The sequence below is a fragment of the Nesoenas mayeri genome (assembly GCF_963082525.1).
Source record: "Nesoenas mayeri genome assembly, chromosome: 4".
Lineage (NCBI taxonomy): Eukaryota > Metazoa > Chordata > Aves > Columbiformes > Columbidae > Nesoenas > Nesoenas mayeri.
Window position 1 is genome coordinate 66,111,259 of NC_137540.1, and position 22,078 is coordinate 66,133,336.

General features: G+C 38.8%; 1 protein-coding gene across 1 annotated transcript in view; it reads right to left on the bottom strand.

The window, feature by feature from the left end:
- Positions 1 to 1,015: 1,015 nt before the first annotated feature.
- Positions 1,016 to 22,078, bottom strand: part of ABLIM2 (actin binding LIM protein family member 2) — a gene marked incomplete at both ends in the record, with an annotated part of 106,611 nt that continues 85,548 nt past the window's right edge. The window contains 5 exons of the mRNA XM_080344404.1: positions 1,016 to 1,129; positions 13,854 to 13,934; positions 14,107 to 14,171; positions 15,547 to 15,601; positions 17,937 to 17,995. Of these exons, the coding sequence (XP_080200530.1) occupies positions 1,016 to 1,129; positions 13,854 to 13,934; positions 14,107 to 14,171; positions 15,547 to 15,601; positions 17,937 to 17,995 (374 nt within the window). The remainder of the gene's footprint in view (positions 1,130 to 13,853; positions 13,935 to 14,106; positions 14,172 to 15,546; positions 15,602 to 17,936; positions 17,996 to 22,078) is intronic.

The following is a 22,078-nucleotide window of genomic DNA, read 5'->3' on the forward strand; positions in this document are numbered from 1 at the left end:
GTTACATTTTATGCTGAACTGTTCCATTTCCACACCTACCAATTGCTATCACAGTTCTCATGGCTTACTGTGTAAAGCCAGAAAGTGGAGAAAGTAAGAATGTCTTTACTTAGGACATGTGTTAATTAAAATAATTCTTTTATAGGTATATCTATCTACATATAATTCAGATTACATGGTATTTTTATCAGCATGAAATGTAAAAAAAAAAAGTTTTGCAAACACCCCAGACTAGTAGGAAAACATAGTTAACTGGCACAATACACTCTTCAACCAGTTTTGTATAAGGCTTCAGTTTTCCTGATGGATGTGACTAAATTTTGAAGTAGGTCTGTGTACATTTTAGTCATTAAAACTGCTTTATGTCACAATATATTCTTAATAAAATAAAAACTCTTGAGTTGTAATTAAGGATAGATAGTTAAATTCTAGACATACATGACCTTTTAGAAAGTAGGCTGTGTCTAAAGTATAAGAAGTAGAATTAAGGTGCTTCCATTTTTTTGCTTTCATTTTTAAAAAGTACCACACATACATGATTGCAACAATTGCTTGTGGACATGCTTTTCTTTGGCTTTTACCATATTTTTGATAGCATCTGATCCATCATTTCAGAATTTGATATTCATTACTTACTTGATCTTGTAAAAATTACGTTGTGAAACTTAATGGGACAAAATGTTGGATGCATTTCCTTTGTCACAGCTACACTTTTTCTCTTCCTTTCGTAATTTCCATTTGCATCAAGCAATAACTGCAAGCAACAATAAAGTTAAAGCTAGATTTTTTTGCACGTTGTAAACTGGGTAGGACCAGGAGTTACTGACAAAACCAGCTGGTCATGCAAGATTAGCAAATTCTCTGTATTCCAACGCATTGCCATCTAATCTGTCCTGTTTCCCCCGACACATACTAAACACAATGAAGCTGGACAATGGTTCAACAGCAAGTGCATGTGATAGTTCTGGCAAGACTATTTTTGTTTTGATTAAGCACATATTTTCTCCGGGAGGGGCTAGAAAAGCAGGGCCTTTTTCTTCAGGTCATTCCGCTTCCAAAGTGCCAGACGATCGAATTCCTCAATGCTCATTTTGAAGACTTCCTGGAACTCTTCAGGGGACAAATGCCTCTTGAAAATGAAAATACAAAAGGTATCATTAAGCTCTTCTGTATACAGGAAGATTTCTGCCCTTCCTAACTTTTAAAACACACTGCAAAATAAAGTATTAGGATTTGCATCTAAACGCCCAAATTGCTTCTGGAAAAGGCTGCATCAAAACCAAATGAGCTTAGAGTAACCGGGAAATGAAATTTTTGATGGCAAAAGAGACTTTTGAAAAAAAACCCCACTTTCATTACAGTTCCAACTGAGCGGAAGCTACGGCCTTTGGGAAAAATATGTGTTTATACATGGTACATAATGACAGAGCACATCGAGACAAATTTAAGCTATTCCAGGACTTTAAAGAAATTGATAACAATGTAATTTCAGAGCTGGATTTGTTTTGCCTTGATCTTTAATGAGACCAGTAGATACCACACTGCTACAGTAATAGCAGCCTTGTAACAAAGGAGAGAGCACACTGCTAAATTATTAAATCCAAAATGCGCTTAACCACGGAGATAGACTCATATCAGAAGTCCAAACTGGATAAAGTTGGGCTTTTTAAATGCCAAGAACTATGCTTCTGTTTCATGTTTTCATGATTCAACCTTAAAAAAAAGAGAGTAGGCCAGAGAAAAAGGGAGGAATATCAACATAAAGCATTGGAAGGAGGTAGGATAGCAATTGCCTAACAATTATTAGTATACATACAGAACAGGCAGAAAATATAAATGTGTAAATTAGAAATTAATATAATATTAAATCCTCCTGATAACTGTGGACTAACTCCTGTTCAAGCATTTCAGCGGTATCAGTGGTGGTTCTCTGTTTTCCAGGTGTTAAGCATACACCACCTGAAACACTCAGATCCAGTGCAATGAGAATTACAAACTGCAGTTTTAAAATCTGGACTCTCCTCTTCCACAAAGGTTTCCTTGAAACCTGGGACCAAACCTGCAATCTAACCCTCTCCTCCACAAACGAGTTTTTGACTTGGAGTTCCCCAGGTGCAGCTGTCTGTCCACCTCAGAACCCCAGGGCTTGAGAAAAGAGGTATCCCAAAGCTAAGCACAAGAAACGCTTGGACATGCCTCACACAGCAGAACCAGGCTCATCACACATTAGACAAGTGCGTTATTTCAAGGGAAGGATATCAGCTATTCCATCTCACTGCATCCTGGTTGCAGGACTTCCTAGCAGATGAGAAACCTGGGCTTAAAGTCCTCATCACTTGGAGGAGGCTCAAAACTGTCATCTAACTCGCAAGACTTGCAAGCCAGCCAGGAGGGTAATTTTAAAGGAGTTACACTCCTCACGAATGTGAATAATGCTGCCTGCAAATGCTGAGTGCGAGAAGCTGAAAGTAGAGGAGAGCACAGCACTCCCCAGAGGCAGGGGAGCCACTGGGTCCTTCAGACCATGATTTTATTGAAATAAGCTGAGGTTGTCTACTGCTTGAATCAGTCCCCAGCATCATCTGGAAAAGCACTTGCTGCTAGTAGCCAAAATTGTGGCAGGGAGCATGCTAACGTGCCCTGGTAAACCCACGATGGTTTACCTGACCAGGAGGGACATAGCCCTATTGAACCTACCTTACAAAGCTGTTTTTTTGACATATCAGAAAGCAAAATTTTACTTTCTACTTATTAATAACATGTTTAACTTTGTAAATTACTTGAGGAAAATTAATGATATTGTTTATAAGAAATCACTACATTCAATTACCTTGAATGGTCATTATGGGCCCTTGTGGTTTCTTAAAAATGGACAGCCTTAATTTTTTTTCTCCCTTGAGGTTCCACATATTTAGAACAACAGTGACTAAGAGTTTGGAGCTGAGCCTCCATTTTTCATTTGACCAATGACAGCAACCCACCATAAGCATTATGCACAGCACAGAACAAACACGCCACGGATATTTGTCAAAGGAGATCGTGTTTCACATGGAAATGAGCAACACCTGACAATGTATTTTACAAACAATCTCTCACTGACAGAATTTAATTCTACTGAGTTTGGAAAGAAAAAAGTAACTTCTGTCTGCAGTGATTTTTTTTTTTCCCCCATATTTTCCTGGTAACCCAGTGAACAAATGTGAGCAAACTTAACTTCAGCAATTTCTTACAGCAAGGAACTGTCTGTAAGTTGTGGGATTGAAAAAGGAGTCTGGATGAGCAAAGTGTATTATATTTCATCTTGCTAGGTTGTGGATAAGACCTGAGATGTCTCCTCACTCAGGAGAATGCAGTGACAAACTAGTTCATACTCAAAAAGAAAATCAGAAAGCCTATATTCTGCAGGTAAACCCACTTTGACAATCACCCAAATCCACAGGAAATGTAAGACTTTCAAAAGAATGTTTTCACCATTATTTTTTTCTTTATGTAAGTTACACCATTTCTTCCTAGAAATTGCTGTGGTCTCATCAGATCTGTTTCAATACTGAACGTCAATGCAAGGAGGGTCAGTAAGCCCCACATCAGCCCTCAGGCCTTTTCTGCACCATGTGAAACACTCACTACACTTCACCCCTCGATTAAACTTGCCACCAATCTCAGTAAAAGCTCTGTATTTTCCTTTCCTCTCCAAGGCCGTGCTTTGCCATTTATCATTTTGCTTTGCTCTCAGGCTTAGCAAGCTTTCAGTCTGCATGCATCTATCCAAGCCAGTATGAATCAGACCTGTGCTCTGGTCCTCTGCTTGTACGCAGATGACATCACCTTCATTCCTTGCATGCTCTAATTTCCTAATTACACTGAAGTTTTGTTTTACACCAGCACCATTTTTTGGTCCTCACAGAAGTTCTGAGTTGGTGCCGCCTGGTCCAAAACCAGTTGCAAGTTTCCAGCCCAGTGATCCAATAGCAGAGATTGAGATGGGGAAAGCACAAGCTCACTTACTTCCACCTCCCATTCCTTTGCTTTTCAGTCTGCTCCACATACTGTCCCTCATCTCAAGGACTAACAACCAGACTGCAATACTAACAAATAAATATCTTACTCCATCAATGCATTATCCACATGTCTTCTCTGAGGACACCAGTCTGTGCCCAGTGTGGCATTATTCCCACTGTTTTCCATGCATCTCAGAAACTTTCACCATCCTGTTCTTAAGTATCATGGGCTCTAGCTTTGGGACCAACCCTAGAAGCAGCAATGATTACAGTTCTGTCTGCAAATTTTGGAATAAACCTTGATCCCAGAAAGATGTCATCAAACTGGCAAAGCTTCAGATAAAAGTAACAAAAAGTAATCATGGGTTGCAGAGTTTGATTTATGAGGAAAGACTAAAAGGCCTAAGTATGTATAAGCTTAGCCAAATGATGACTAAGGGAAAATATGGTAAATGTCTACAAGTATTTGAAGGGTCTAAACACCATGGGAATAGGCCAGTGTGGGAAGTTTATGTTCATACTTTTCTTTGCATGTGTGATGTTGAATTTCGTCTGCACTATTGTTGGACTTTCCTAAGCCTTATAGCTTTAAGATCTACAACTCTTCACAGAGACAGAGCAAATGCACCACTAAGGAACTGTAGATTGATTTATCTTTTTTTTTCCCAGCTACTTGAATATTAATTTGTCTTAACTGAATTCTTGCCTGTCTAATTAGTCAAACAAAAGAAGGGAAACTGAAAATTATGCATAGGGAATAGGGAGGATATTGAACTTGAAGTATGAGAGAAGTGTGTAAAGCTATGCTTTACAGGGCCAACAACAGGATTGTTTTTTTCTTTTTTCTCGCTCTCTTTTTTATTTTATTTTATATTTTTTTTACAATTGGATCAGCTTAAAATATCCAGCTATGTTAATAGTGCATCACTGGGCCATTAAAGGAATGGCCAAACATATTGGTAAAAGTAACATTCATTCATTTTTTTTTTTTTTTTACTAGTGTTGGCCTTGTTTACATAGGAAATCTGGGTGTTTTACAGTGTGCTAGTACTGATTCTTAATTCCCTTTGTGACAGTTTGACCATATTCAGACAGTTTAACTCAATCTACTTCTCTGCTTTGCAACAACAGCAAAACCTGACGTGTTGCAGACACGGAGGAGAGTACATGGGACCAGATTAAGGTTCCATTTTGCCCACATTCTGAACTCACTGCACTTAAGTGAGCTCAGTTTGGAAGCTGTATAGTGATGTTAACATGACACTACCTGAAAACCTTGGTAAAGGATAAGGTGAGCAGTTTAAATATGGTTCTTCACTAAAAAGATGGCTATACTGGAGCTCGCAAAATCAAAACATCAGCATTCTGTTTATATTTAAGCATGAAATTACCACACTAGAAAGGACTACTGCATCATATTGTTTTGATAAAATTGTATTTATCTGAGCCTTGTAAAGTCAGTAGTGTTCAGTTTTTTGTTCTGGATAGCATTTTGTGTCAGCTTGCATGGGAAATCAGAAAGAGCCAGTGAGACTCAAGCCGAGGATCCACCAGATGTGTCCATGGGTCACAACAGTGGCTTTGTATGGTAGGGTAATGTCCCCAGAAACTCTATCTCTTACGTACACTGATGGCATTTGGGATAAGAGATATGGGATCATGGCCTTGGGATCCCGCTTTGGGAAGCCCAAAAGTGGCCTGCAGCTTGGGAACCAAATGCTGCTGCTGTAATTCCTCCCATGGATGTCACCTATTTGGTAAAGCATTGCGTAAAAAAAGTCAACACATCTTGCTGTAATTATGTACCTAGCTCTCCTAAAACATACAAATGTACAATGAAAGAACTGAAATGCAAATATTTCTTATTAAGATATACAGAAACAAGCAAGAGCTGAGCTAAACCTCTCTACTGCAGTGCAACCACTATAATGGAAAATCCTCACGCTCTGTGAAACATGATCATTAAAATGAGTGGTACAAACACGTGCTCATTTTTGAGTGTCTCAGAACAAAAGTAATTAATTGCACATTCAGATACTTGCACCACAGTGTTATCTCAGAAAGTGAGGCTTTTCACTGTAAATTAATGAGGCTTGTCTCTATTTTTCTGTGGCCTGCTAAAAATCCACTAATCATTCTAAATTGAGTTACAATATTTATTTAATTCAATGAAATTTCTTTTCCTCAAGAATAATTGTACTTCTAATGAAATGCAGAGATCTTCAAAACTAATACTTAGAAACATGGCATTAGAGTGAATAAGTCACAGGAAGGGAAAACTGCAATTAACTTTCAGCCACACTGCAGTGAGCTGTGACCAGGTCATGCTCTGTGAGCATGTTTATTCTGTGTCAGCAATTGGATGGAAGTCTCATGTGAAAACCTGCTGATGTAGGAAATTCAGAGGATATCATACTTCTTCATGAGTCAATATTGAACCCCTGAACCAACACAGATGAAGGCAGGAGGAGATGAACTGAAGACTAGAAAAATCAAAGGTTTGTTTATTTCGTTATGTTATGGTCACAGAAAATGACAGATGAGCATAACATTGTCTTCTCTTGAATCCATAGTGAATCTTTCAGCTAGTGTCTCTCTGAAGCATTACTGTATACTCTATTCTATAGAGCATAATTTTAAATAGTTCAATTCATTTTTGTTCAGAGCCCTTGTAACTCTTCCAACCTCTGATCCACAAAATCCAGAAGTAAAAGTTACAGGATCTTTTCCAGAGTCTTCCAATTGCAAAAGAGTCAAACTAAACTGAGATTTACTGGGAAAGGTTCGTCTGCAGGATAGCAAGCATTCATGTAAATAACCAGATCTTTGCTCTTTAGGGTAGATAGTGCAGACTCTTTGCTGGTGGGACATAGTCTTTTCCTGTATTCAGATTTAGGATGTTAAAAGTATTCCAACTGAATACATTTGGAACAATAATAGACACCTCCCTTCTCCAGATTTTCTCCTCTCTCCCCCACCATTCCCTTCTCCCATGCCCTTCAAATTTAGCCCAACTATTATTTTTGGATGCCCAATCATAATTTTCTGGAAAAATCTTCTCTTTGATCTACTGAATTTCAAATCCTCATTTTGCTTTCACAAGGCTTTCAGTTTCCCTCCTTCTTTCTGTTGCACTGCTGGGGCTCAGCAGGCTTTCCAGAGGTTTCTTCTAAGACTACACCATGGCTAATTGCAAAATTGTAATTAGCCATGTGCCATGTTCTCAAGGGAGTATTGAATGTTATGCTCATCTATGAAGTAATTAAGCTTCACACTCAATAAATATTTCAAACTATTAAGTAATTATGTGATAGGAGAGGGAATGTTAAGAAATGGTGTGATTTGCCACCTAATGAACTTCAAAAGGTATCAAAAGATAATTAGAGCAGCATTGATCAGGGGATGAGGCAGTAGGTGCCACAATTGCAGCTATGCAGGATCAGGGCACTTAATGACAACACTGAACAGTTGGAGCATTTGTGCAACCGAGCTGGCAGGAGGTGTAGGTTCCCCTCTCTCTGCTTCCATGTAGCAATGAGTTCCCAAAAAGGGTCCCAAAAGAGCAGTGTAACAGAAGCAATGAGAAAGGGATTCTGAAACCCTTCCTTCAGCCAGTGTGACCTGAAGCATCTATACAAGGCTCATGGACCTGTGAGTGTATCTCGTTTTATATCTCAGGGTAGTGTGAAACTCCACAGGGAAGCGGCATTCCACTCAGCAGTACTACTGCAGGGTACTTACAATCCAACCTCTTGTGAAATATTACAAGACACATGCAAAAATATTCTGTAGTAGCATTGCACATTCAATACTTTCCCCAGCTCCGTAATTGTGCAATAGGCTGAAAAAGTATTTCACTCAGGGCTATCAGCAGATCACTTATACAGTAGTACGCAGCAGACTGTCTCTGAGGACAACCCATACCATCATTCAGTCATTCAACCTAATGAGCCTTTTCATACCAACACTTACATTTGTCTTCAACAGACTGCTGATTAAAATGTTATATGAATAAGAAAATAATTAATACATAAAACTGAAATTATGAATCCATAATGAATTATGAAAAGATATAGAGTTTCAAAATTTCATTTGATTTAGGGACAAAATACTTTATTCTTAAAGTAAATCTTTCAGTTTCCCTTAGTTTGGGCTTTAGTGCATCTGTAATATGAATGCTCCACATCTAATCTCTGTTCACAACCACAGTGTTTCCACTCTGATTGGAGTTAGCTTGCATATATCACATCATTTCTAATGCATATTTTCATTTCATAAGAGCTTTGAAAACTGATATAGACATCCAGCACTGATCACAACATAAGCATATGCCTAGAATAAGAAACATCATGCAAATGTTTTCCACTTAAACAGTATGAAATTCCACTGAAGTGAGTAAACTGCACTTTTCCACACCAGGTTATGAGCTTCATTGTGAAGTGAGCCCATAACCTCAAATCCAGCCCCAAACTACAAACTGCACTTCTCTGTGTTAAAATGCACAGCATTGCAAGTTTGCACTGATTTTCCCCATCTGAGCTCCAGGAGAGAGGGGACACGCAACACTGCTTGAATGAATGACACCTAGGAGCTGGGGCTGTTACAAATTTAGGCTCAGTTACTAAAAACCAGTTCTAAAATGGTTGCAGCTCAAATGGTTAGAACTCAAGATGATTGTTGAATAAAAAACGGTGGAAAAAATGTCATCCCTAAAACAAATCCAGACAAGCAGTTTCAGGAAGAAAAGCATGTTTGAATTAATGTGAGTGCTCTGTTCAAACAAGACCACACCCATGTTTAAATCTCTCATTATTTCTGTTTACAAGAGAACAAGGTGCCAGATGAAGGTTTGCTACTTGACATTCCAGAATATTTTTTTCCCTTAGAAATTGTTTCAGTGTATCCTTGTTAAACAAAGAAAGAACAGGCTCAAACAGAAGTGGAATAACTTGCTTTCTACTGTATTTGCTAGGCATGAATGAATAATGCTTTTAACTTTCTGACATTCAAAAGAAAAAGCTAACAAACCAAGATACATTAAGATAAGAAAATCAAATGAAAACACTAAAAGATGGTTTCTAAATGGAAAACGCTAACTGTTGGCTTTCAAAACTACCAGCCTGTGACGACAAAGAAATCTTATACTCTGTGATAAAAGCAACTTCAGGGAAAAAAAACCCAAACAAAACAACAAAAAACCCAAACCTATGCAGCTGGGCAAGAACCATCAATTTGGATGTGCAAGCACTGAATCACATTACAGTGACTTGACAAGCAAACAATATCCAATCTAAGATAAAAGTATCAAGTGCACGCTTTTAGGAGCCCAAGGCCTAAATCATAAAAGGTACTGAAGTACTTAGAAGAGGCATCAAGATTTTCAGAAGTGTCCATAAGCCAAACTTCTTTGGAAAAAACAAACCCCACAAACAAACAAAAAACCCACCACCACAAAACCAAACCAAAACACCACAAAAAACAGATCAAGTGGAACACCACTGGGAAACTAGCAAGTAAGGAATGTACCAGTGTGTACCATCCAAAGGTGATGTGTTAGTCCCTGGCAACTCAGGACTTCGGTTGTCCAAAACAGGGAAGTTTGCTCCAGAACACTTATATTTAAGCCAATGCATAATAAAACAATGCTTTTAATAAAATGTCCCAAGATAGACCAAATTATGTATTTTTTTCAAATGCTACTGCAGCAAGAGCAGCAAATAATCCATTTTGCAATATTATGTTAAGGCTTTGTCTTCACAGAATATACCAACCTAAACACATTAGGGACTTAAGGAGGACTTCAAAGCAAGGCCAACTTTAAAATAAGACTATGTCCCTGAAGGCCTTGTCCAGCTGAGTTCTGCATGCCTCTAGGGATGGAGGCTCCTCAGTCTCTTGGGCAACCTGTTCCAGTGCACTATTCTCCCAGTTAGAACTGTAATTTCCCTTCCTGCAGCTTGTGATGGTTGCCTCTTCACCCTCCAGGGCCTGTTTCTGAGAAGGGTATGTTTTCCTGTATAACCCGTTTACTGCAAAGGTGCACTGCTGACTCATGTTCAGCTTGTTTTCCATCAGGACTATTAGGTACTTCTCTGCAGAGCTGTTCCCCCCATTTTGTGCTGTTGGATGGTGTTATTCTGGTGCAAGTGAAGGAATCTGGATTTACTTTCAATTAACTTCATGAAGTCCTCATAGTGTGGCCAGGTCCTTCTGAACAGAGACTCTGCTCACCAGAGTATCAGCTGCTGTCCTCCCCAGCTTGTGTCAGCTGCAGACATGGTGAGGCTGAAATTCCTCTTCTTGACCCAGACTATATAACCCAATTCTGTGCTACTGCTTTGTTCTGTTCATGATCTGAATTAACTCATTCTTCACCACCATTTCCCGTTAGAATAGCTCACAGGAATGCTGCTCCGTTCATCTAACACTAGAATAAACAGCACTGTGGTAGAGAGAAATTCCTAAAAAAAAGTTTCTGGGCCAAATCCTTATCTAGTGTAAATTCCTCACAGTTCTAATCAGCTTATACTAACTGAAGATCCAGGCTATTCATTCAAAAGTCAGAATGCCAGCAACATATTTAAAAATCAGCAGGTCATTTATTATAACTAGTGCTCAATGCCACATGTATTACTTCACTGTTGGCATAAACATCTCCTGGAGGAGCACAAGGAATTGGGATACTTCTGTCTCACTGCTGAGTTAGAACAAGCAAACAAAAACATACTGAGTGTTTCTACACTTAGATATATGTGCTTTTGAAGAAAGAGTTTGTATTATTTGAATGCATTTCTTACCAGTTGAGCCTTCCTAATCTCTAGATACCTCTTGGGCTTAGAAAAATATGCATTTTTACAAGAAAATATTTTTTATAACCCTTAAAATATATTTCTTGCACAACAGCGTAATCTAAAAAATACTCGCAATGGGAGCAAAGCCAGGAAAACACTACCACCCATTAAAACTCCACCCTCCTGTCGTCTTTGACCATTAGCTGAGGCCTTCATTACAGCCTCCCTTAATTTGACCCAAGCAGCTAATACCATTTACTTGAGTTCACTTTTCATGATGGGACCATTCAACATAGGAGACTTCCCTTGTATTATAACAGGGAATCAGAGAAAAACAACAGTGCCTTTTCCATGACGTCTATGCCAGATCACTCAAAGCTGACAAAAACTGTTTCATAAACGAGATCCTGTTTCAAGTCAACTTGCAAGAGGGCTGTTATATAAAGCTAGCTTGTGCACATTTATTCAGCTTATTGCTCCAAAGTAGATTAGGAAATCAGAAACATCATGTGTAAGATATTCTAATCACACTGGACACAGTAAGACTGCTTTCAGGTTTCACAGCTGATATAAAACACAATGGTTCTAGGTCTTTCCACTGACACCACCTGTACCCTGCCCACAGCCATCACAGCTAGGAGCTTATTCTGATTTGTAGCAGCAAGAGCAAAGCGAGCCTTCAGCCCACAAAATTGATCGTAACAAAACTGGAATATTAGAGCGTGGATTTTTTCTTAAAAGCTTTTCTAAGACACATCACTCTACCATTTCGATAATGCATGGACTTAGCAGTGCTATCACCTTCACCATTGCTGTAGGCACAATCCATTCCTTTCAAGAGTAACAGTTGTGGTGCAGGATGAAAACAGAAGATCAGCTGGCAACCCATTCTGCTTGGAGAAAGAACTTGGCTCCTAGAGATCTGTGAGCATTGAACCATATCCTCTAGCAATTGTGAAACGGAGTTCAAGAAAAGCTGAAATCTAACCTTAATACCTGCTTCCAGTATTCCCAGTATTGCTTCCAAAAGCCTGAAGCTATCAGTGGGTCCTCTGCTAAGAGATGGTGTGTGTGTATATGCATGTGTGTGTCTAATTCTGGTCTGTCACTGTACAAACCTATAAACTCATGTAGTCTTGGTCTCCCCGAGCCCTGGGTCTTTCCCAAGCCTGAAATCTGCTGAATGCACAAGTCAGCAACTAAGTTACAATCATCTTCTCCTGCCATGACAGCAAATAATAATAATAAACTGTTTTTCTATGCAAAACTACTTATTTCCAGCAATTTTGTAATGCAGAAGGAAGGGACAGGGAGGAGGAGAAGAGGCTGGCAGGGAAGGCAACAGTTTGTGCCTGTCACTCAACTCTGCATAGGGTTTGAATGTGCAGATGAGCTGCTGCCTCTGTTTCTCCAGTAGTTATAATCCTATTAAAACACTGCTAATTTAATTGTTTGAAAACCTATCAATCCCTAATAAACATAAGATGGTCTCCAAAGGAATTTGTCCTGCAGGCATACATGTTTAACACAGTGCAACATTCTGCAGGATACGCCTGGTCTCCTTATCGCTTTCCTGATGCAGGCTTGAAGCAGATCTTGTTTATTGTTCTTTCTGCAAACCTCTGTGAGATCTTTGAAGTGGTTGGGCTCCTTGAGCCACCAGGCACTGGGCTGCACCTGGTGTGAGGCAGAGTGAGCAGCTCCAGTGTTGAACAAACAGCGATCCCAGCTGAGGACAGTGAGCAAGTTACAGATAATGGCAGCCAGGACAGGCATGATCCATCCAAAGCAAACTATACGTCGTCTTAAAAAAGCAATTTAGAGCTGTATTTGCTATTCAGACCAGCCTGATGTGTTTAAACAAAGACTATTTTTTTAACATACACACACCCATATATGTGCGTGTATATAAAAGAATCCTTTATAGGAACTGTCCAGATGAGTGTCCCTCCAACTCCCTGCTCCCTTTTCTGGACTCATTATGCTTTTTATCATTGCTATCATGCCTTGCTATACAGCAGGCTTAAAACAGCACATATTTGTGGCTCCTTTTTTCTTACAATCAAATCAATCGCAGTTACTGGGCAATCAAGCAACAAGCACATTGAAGTATTTAAGAACATACACCATTTCCAATATATACTACATTTGTAAGAATTTGGTAAACAATTTTAAAAAAACAAGCTTGATCTTTAATGAGGAGCTATCTGCTGCTTCATAGGTTTGGGGTTTTTTTATTGTGCTCTAAGATTAAAGTTTCTTCTTTTCGTGTCACATTATCAAGTAAAAATACAGTAAATATATAAATATATAAATATATAAATAAATAAAAATAAATCTTCCCAAAGGTCCAACATTGCTAACCACACAATTTGTATTGAACTGTCTTCTCCTTAATAGTAATTCACACAAAGATATGTTTGTTTAATAATTTAGCTGAGCCTTTATTCAGTCCTGTCATTACTCAGTAAAAAAAAATCATCCTCATGAATTTTGCCTGAACACCAATTCCAGGATTTGGCCTTTGGAAACTAGGGTGTCATCTGTGATAAATTGTATCTGTATTTCTCCAGCTTATACTACTACTCTGTGAGAGAGGTGAACGCTACAGCAAATCTAGAGCACAGTGACCATGGATCACACAGCCAAAGGAGAGGCAGAATAAGGTAATGGATCAGAAACATAGGTCCATATATTTGCAGGATAAATTGAGCTGTTTTATAATACGCAGGTTATTCTAGGAGCGTGTTTTTAACAGGAATTAAAAACCCTCAAGTTTCTACCTGCCCGATTCTGAATTTCAATATCCTGTATAGTTATCCAAAACTAATGGGTTTCATCAGTATCTTTGTAAAACACCATCTCGTCAGACACTGGGCAGGTTTTTTGCTATTCTTTTTTAGTTAAATTGCCTATATACCGGTGTTTTGAAATTATATATAATATATACTGTTATTCCTCTCTTCCTTCTTTTTCATTGCTATTACTTGGGCACAGGAACATCTAAGATTGTAAACAAACAAGACTAGGACTTGCAAAGCCATCAAGCAAACATCATTCCTACCTCCAGTCTGGTCCTGTCCACATCCTTAGGCAATTTCACACGAACTCGGTTTGTTACAATAAGCGTTTCATAAGGATAAATCTGTTAAAAAGACAAGAGCATATGAACTCCAGCCCAATCTGATTCTGATGTGTGGAAGTGACAGTGTGGGTAACTTACTAATTTAAATGGTACATACTTGCATCCTGATTTGACAAATATTTCACTGGGACAAAAATTAACAAAATAAAATAAAAAAAGGAACACATGTAACCTTGCTAGGAAGTGCTGAATCTGATTGTTCTTCCAGTGTTGGAAAAGCCCTTCTTACCTTGTATTCTGCAAGAGAACGAGAACAGGTTCACAGTTTAGAATTTATAGGCTTCTTTTGGACTCAACACAATGAACATGTCAGTACACCAGCAGTTTGTTATGCTACTACATTTCTCTCTTCTCAATAGTTGTTGGATAACTGCATGCATAGTAAGCATTTGACTCCCATGCTCTGAGTGTCTATAACACTGTTTATTACCAAAGCAATAGCCCTTGAAATTACAGGCTTATCACAGAAAATCCATCTCCTGATGTCATTGGGCTACACAGTGAGTATGTCTGGCAAAACTGGCCATTTCTTTTTACAGGAGGTTTTTGTGTAGAGTTAAGTCAGTCTGTCACCCAACAGCCCTGCCCTTGTTGTCCTTTACTGAAAATAGTTAAAATATATGGATTATTACAGGCATGTCAGTTTGGGAACATATATGAAAACCATTGAGTTAATACAATATCCGAGATGCCAACATCCTACATGTGGGCTGACTATAGTGGGAATAATGATAATGAAGAAATTATTTGGAGGTGCAAAGACAATGATTCCTGGATCTAAACTAGCACAAGAGTATTCTAGTTAGGTCCATATATGACTATATATTATTTGCCTACAACAAGGTCATCTATTCACATTGACGATTAAACGCAATCAGGATAATCAGTATGTTTCTGTAGACCTTTTTATGGTCTGAAATGAAACCAGAGATAAGTCTACTTTTCAAAATCTTTACTTTAAACTATTCAAATATAGAGACAAAGATGTGTATCAACGCGGAGGCACGAAGTGAAGCATTAGAGTAAGATTTTTAAAACAAGATTAATTGTCTTGGAAACAAAATCCTGCTCTTCCTCATGAGTAGATGCATGTTCCTAAATTGATCAGCTCTTTTGAAAATTCCAACCCAAGCTCCATGTTAAGTTCATAGTCCACTTAAACTGTAATAAAAAAAATGAATGCAAATAAATTCTACTTGTTGAATTCTGTACATTTAATCACACTGTAGCACAAACAAGAAGCACAATGGATTTTTTTATTAGATACATCTTGAAGGAGTGATTATCTTAAATTTCTTCCTCTGTTTGATATGACACCACCACCTGCTAAGCAAAGAGAACCAGAGGCTCTTGCCACGTATTGAGGATACTGGGATTGACTCAACATCATTGCATCACTGTATGATGCAGGGCTTTGGTCAGGCTTTTATGTTTGGTGAGATAAAAAGAAGATTCTTTGTGATACACATGATACTGAGCTGGGTCTCTATCTAGTTATTATTATGCAAACTACAGGAAGATCTCAGAATAGTACCCCTTTACAGCCATATGTTAATGGGCATCCTCAAAGGAAGAAAACAGGAATTGGAATGGAAATGATATTGCAACGTACCTTTCATCCCCCAGCTCGCCTCCTGGTCCGTTTCATATTGGCCCATATTTTCAGGCTGAAAGAGAAAGAAAGAATCAATGTAGCAGCAAAATACACTACAAAACCACCCTGGACCTTGTTGCAAGAAAAAAGAAAACCAGCTGGTACCACACAATCAAAACACGGATCTTTGCAAGAGAGAATGACAATGAAGTTTCATTCCAACTTCACCCACTTGCTCAAGGCAGGAGTCCTATGTGCTCACAACACCCTCCGATCTGTGGCTGCAGAGATGGAGCTCTGCCTGCAGGAGAGGATGGAGCGTGGGGTGCCCGGCTCCTCCGAGGCACTGCAGGGGTAGTTTGCTGCCTGCGCTGTGAACTCTCACAGAGCAGCTAAAGCTGGAGCTTGGGTATCGCCCCAGATTGCAGTGTCATATCAACCCACCACATCGCTAAGATTTCTGGGTATTTTCGAGCCCTGATTCCTCGCAGCTTTCAATAAGGCAGAATGGTGTCAGAAAGCCACCAGGCACTCTTGTTTGAAGATCTGGCACTAAAGTTCTAACTGAAATTACCTTTTCCTGTGATGCAGACATTTTACTGCAGTTGTCACAGCAGACCAGATCACTTATGCTGCACTGAAACTTGCCTCGTTTTGCTTTCTACTTTACACTGCTGAAACCACTAAGACCAGGGAGAACTGTGTGCATGTGCCATAGCTTTGTTTGACTCAGTCTTTTCTCTTTGCTGGCAAATTCTATGATGACAAATATTACAGGAGATCAGAAAAGCACTGTTATATGATTTTTTTTTCCTGAGTCTCATTTTTGCTTGTTTAGGGTATGAATGGTGTGCACAGCTACACTTAGGATAATCTCCAAAGCTCCCTATTTGGTTTTGGTTTATTTTGTAATGCAGCACTGGGATGGCTGATTAAAAATAAGAAACCACAGAAGTCGGTATGAACCTGCAATCCAAACAGAGGACATCCATTCTGAGAAGAATTTTGGCCTCAAGGATTTCACCATGAGCAACCTTTTCAGCTTTCCTACAGTTATCCCTGTGAGGTTGGACCCTTTAGATGGGACAAATGCTGCCATCTGCTGTGCTCATATCACATTGCAGTCTGCAAGCACAGCAAACTCCAGTGCTGATGGAGTTTGCTTTGGCCTCATCTCTCTGAAGCCTTCTGATGGCTTCAGCCCCTCACCAGTGCAGTGGCTGGGCACAAATCGGTCCCTCACTCAGTTCGGGTTACTGGTAACAGTTTTTCTGAAAAGGCAGAAAAAAGCTGTTGATTCCTAAGTATGGGAAGGATGATCTACACCCTTTCAAATTCCCAGACCTCGTTTGATCAAGTTGCAGTGCCACTGGTCCCTTCAGAGAGGAATTCAAGCGGTCAGGTATTGAAGCAATGCAGGTTCAATTACTTTTGTAATATTATCTCAAAAGGATGGACATTTTGACAGCTGCTGAAAAATCAGTTTAGCTACTTCCTGAAAGTTGTTTTCTTTTAACTCCTTCCAATGACCTGTAGTTTGACTCTTATCACCAGGGAAGTTTACATGCTCATGTACATTTGCAGCTTTCACATCTTCCTTTGGAGAAAGCAGGGAATTTGAATGAGGTCCTGTCCATGTAATTTAGACACTAATCATTCTTCAAAATCTAAGTGCCTACGCATCTATGTATTGAAAACTTACCACTATTAACCATCCTGGGTTTGTAGCTGAGAACCCATAGTGCTGGATGCCAGCAAGAAAGAGACACCACAGTGTCAAATATACCTTTTTCCTGAGGACTTGCACAAAATATAATAAAGGATTAGAAGAAGAACCCCTAGGCTGATCTGATCATAATTTTGTTGTGCCCTTTGCTTTCTAGATTGCTGCCTGCCATTCTCTTTGTGTTGCTCCCTACCTTAGAAGTATGATGACTGTGTCTATATACACTTATATATATACATATTTATACATACATAAATATATACATTTATACATACATACATGCACACCAGGAAAAAATAGAACAGATGGTTCAAGAAATGCAATGGATGAGGGCTGCTCCACCTTTGCCTAATTATAAGCCTAACCCTCTCTTATCATTAATTCAAGCTATACTGTGATCTATTAATATGTGCAGCCTGTACATTTTGGACCTTCATTTGTTTTGGGAGGAGAATCAAGACTCCTAATGCTCATGAGACACACAATTAAAAGGAGAAGCCTCAGTCTGTCTTATTCTTGCAGACAGACAAACTGTAACCCGCATAGGGTATCAATCTGTCAGACTGGGCTGGCAGTCAAAACACCTTTGAAGTGTTATTAATGAGTAGATTTTCAACTAAATACTAAGCTGCCTATTTATGATACACTATTGCCTGGAGAATGCCTATAAATGTATACCTACCTGATGTAAGCCATTCTTTCCATAGCCAGGTAGAGAAGCAGATTTAGAATACGGAAATCCTATAAGAGACATAACATACAGCTATATTATTTTTATAAATCATTTACAGGCTACTAAACCACAGAATTCAAGAAAACCACCAGAAATAGCAATTACAAGATCAATATGTACATTCTATTAACCAGATGAAATATAACCGAGCAGTGCTCACCTTTTCTCTGTATTTAATGTACATGAACGTGTGTAACAATCTCTATACATAACAGCATGCCAGGATGCACTCACCTTACCAGGCGTGACATAAAGAGAGTTGTGGGACTCATGTTACAGAAGCCTTAAGCAGCTATGTGAGGCAAAGCAGATTTGAGAGCTTGCCCTCCAACTTGGTGTTAAACCATGACTAGAAAATGGGATTAAACGTACCAGCATCTGAGAGTTACATCACTTTTGATCAAGGTATATGCCGTCTGGTTTTGCTTTTGTTTCTTAAAAAAGAAGGGCTGGTATCATACAACTTAAAACAAAAATAAAAAATTATTTTGCTTTCTTTAAAACTTCTACTGCTTCAATTGGAAAAAAAGAAGCATAAATGAAGATATGACAGTGGATAAAGCAAATCCATGAGTGTAAACACTCAAGAATGTTTCAAGATAGAGAACTGAATGTACAATATTTCTTTCTGTCAAAAATGTTAGCAATCTGTGTCCAAAGGGGAATGCAGGAAGGGAATCCAGACCCCACTGGATTAATAAATACCCTAAGGAGATGATTAGGAATAAGCATACAGAAAGAAAAAACAAAAGATGGATCAGCAAAGAGTTCACAATGTGCTGAGATAAAGTGAGAACTGCCAGAAGTCAAGCTGAGTTAAATACTGAAAATGATATTAAAACAAATAGCAAAAGGTTCTCCAGCTATCCAAATAAAAAGAGAACAAGGAAAGAAGAAACAGGATCACGGGGAGGGGTGAAAGGTAACCTAGGCAGGGCTCCAATACTGAAGGAGTATTTCACCTCTGTTTTTATGAACAAAAAGTAGAGTACTGAGCAAGCAGGGAAACCAAATGGAATAAGGGTACACCAAGGAGTCACAGTCATAATTCAAAGCACTTCATGTACTTAAACAGGAGTGATAAGGTCACATTGAATTGCAAGGCCAGTACCTCTTACCATTGGGAACAGCAACTACAGTTTTTATATTTAAGAGTGGGAAAAGATAAGGAACTATCAGTTTGCTTCCAGCAGAAAAATTAAGGAAAGATTGAACAAAATCATCAAAGTAAACAGAAAATCAATTACACTCACATAGATTTTAAATGGTTTGACATAAGTTAAAGACACAGTGTCAGACTTGCTTGCTAGCTTGTTTTGTTAAGAGGAATAACTTCTGCACAACATAAATTTTATTTGATCTCATCTAATGTGATATCATTAAAGTGTTTGGTATTTGGCTGCACATGAAATTAAATGAAAATCTGAAGAAGATGGAGTTTATCAGAGGAATTATAGGGTCAGAAAGAAAATATTGAAATGTAAGAAATGAGTAGTAAGAACTGAGCAGAGCTGATACAGAAAAGTGTCAACATGGACCAGTGTTGAGTTGGAACTGCCTAATGTTTTCGCTAATAATCTGGACACTAAAAATAATAATGGGCTAACATACTTTGCTGTCTACACAAAATTATAAAGCACTACCAATGTAGAAGAGGATCAGGAGATCATAAAGAACTGGGATAACTTTGAACATTTGTGTAATATAAATGGCATATTTAACAATTCATGGGAAAAGTCTTGTACTTGGAGACTAAGAAATACCCTAAATTTCTACTATTTAAACTGAGAGCTTATCATTTGTAAATGACGGAGAAGGAGATAGGCTTAGATACACAGCTCAATTATGACCTTGAGCTGCTAATATAGGTGTAAAAATAACCCAAAGTTGGAAATATCTGTCCTGATACAAACAAGATATGGGAATAATTGTAGTATTTTCAGGCAGTGACAGGAGATCTTGGGGATATCTTTTGTATTCAAGGGCTTTAAATTAACTCCACCAGACCAGTGATCTACAGAATAACTGGCGCAATGAAAGCTCATTGCAGGAAAGAATGATGAGCTTGACTTATTTAAGCTAGCAAAATGTAGATGATCTATAAAAGCAAGAGGTGTCTCAGAACTATAGTCAACCACCACCTAAAGGGTGCTATAAACTACAGGCATAACTTTTGTTTTCAGTCCTTCAGAGGGTTTCCACATCTGACACAGAGACATAATGATGAACACTGTATTAGATGGATCCCTTACCTATTCCAGTTTGGAAACCGGAAACTTATCATTGCTTGTTATCTGAATGGTAACAACACCAGAGGGCAAAGACTATAACACCTTTGAGACAGAGCGAATGTATCTGCAACAAAATTGTCATCTCTAGTCCTGCCTGGAAAAAGATGCCGATGTTAACATCAGTGCAAAGTTCACTTTCTTCACCTCTTGGCTACAGAGAAGATCGGTGGGATGGTTTTGTTGTATCGCCAAATAGTATTACTCAGTTACCAGGGAAAAATGCACCAAGGTAAAGACTACGGTTTGAAAACAAACACAACTGACTTTAGCACCTGTCAGCTGAGGAGCTGCCTTCCAGGCTGCCAGGACTAAGCCACATCTGTGGGCGCAAGTGACATCGTGTGGCTGGCTGGAAAAATGTGAAGAGGCGAATAAAAGCTGAAATAGCCCCAAAAAGCTAGCAAGAAAAGAGCCACTAACTCCAGTGAAAACTGTATTTCACTTAGCTTCCACTTCCCATGAATTTAGTTGCAAAATTAAACCTTTTTAATATAAATAAAAAATACAACACTAAAATACAACAACCACATACTGCTCATTATCACATCCAACTGCAGTTGTACTATTCCAGGAAATTTTCTGGAGTAGCTGGCAAAGATAAAGCAATCTTTATCTCTAATTAGGCACTATCTGAACATCAGCCAGTCTCTGCGTGGGTACAGCTCCTGCTTTTTCCAGTATAACACTCTAACCTGGATACTCTGAGGCTGTTATTCAGCACATTAGGGATGTGTGAACAGCAAGGGTTACAGAGCTCATGAGATGTCTGCTTTCCTGAATATGTGACATTTAAAATTATGAATTATGGTAAAAGATTATCTATTAAACATCTATGCGTACAGAAACAAGACACATTAATAAATGAGGATGTAAGGAGATGCAAGTTCCACTCTAGATGCTTGCTAAGTACACAAGCCTCATATCATTGTGCTTTGCTGTCAGATGTATTCTTCTGGGCATATAGCTAACGTAAAGTGGCTAAATATCTTCTTGAGCAGAGTAACCCTTTCATGGTTTGCACAGAAGCTGGACAGATGCATGCAAGACTGTTTGCACAGTATGTTTGGACACATCACCAGAGGTTCACAGTCTGATGCCTGCTAGCCCCTCCAAGAAGGAATTACTTAGGATGTTCCTAGTTTTAATAGCTCCACATTCCTAAGATAATAATAATAATAATAATAATAAAACCATAAAATAAATGCTGGCTGGTATAAAAGAGTGACAGGTGTTGCAATATTCTAAAAACTTACACCATATGCTGTTCCTGTATAACACTGTTCTTGGTGTGCTACATACTTCTCCCAAATTAACATTTGCACAAAACCACTACTCTCTCAATACATATGTAAAAAAGCATCACATCAACTCCAGGAAGCTTCCAAACATGCTTGATGTGTGCAGTACAATGAAAAGTTTAGGTGTTCATTTCTGGGCAATGACTTAAACCTTGTGAGGTGGCCAGACTTGGTTGCTCCTGCACAAGGAATCCTACAACACACCTCATGCACATGTATGCAATGTCTGGTGTGGACTAAGGAACCAAATCCCTTCAGGTTAGACCAGAAAGACTGATGATCCAAAATAACTTCTCTATCTTGCTACAGCCTTGTGACAGACTTTGTAGCATCTGTTTTTCCTCTTCCTTGCATAGCTAAGCCATAATTTCCTTAATATAAGTTGATGGAGCCAGCTATCATATTACCAAAATACCCACAAGAGTGACATCCAAGCCCTGCTGCCGGACATGCTTCGCATTGGATGCATTCTTTTGGAAAACTGCTTCCCCAAGTTGTTTAC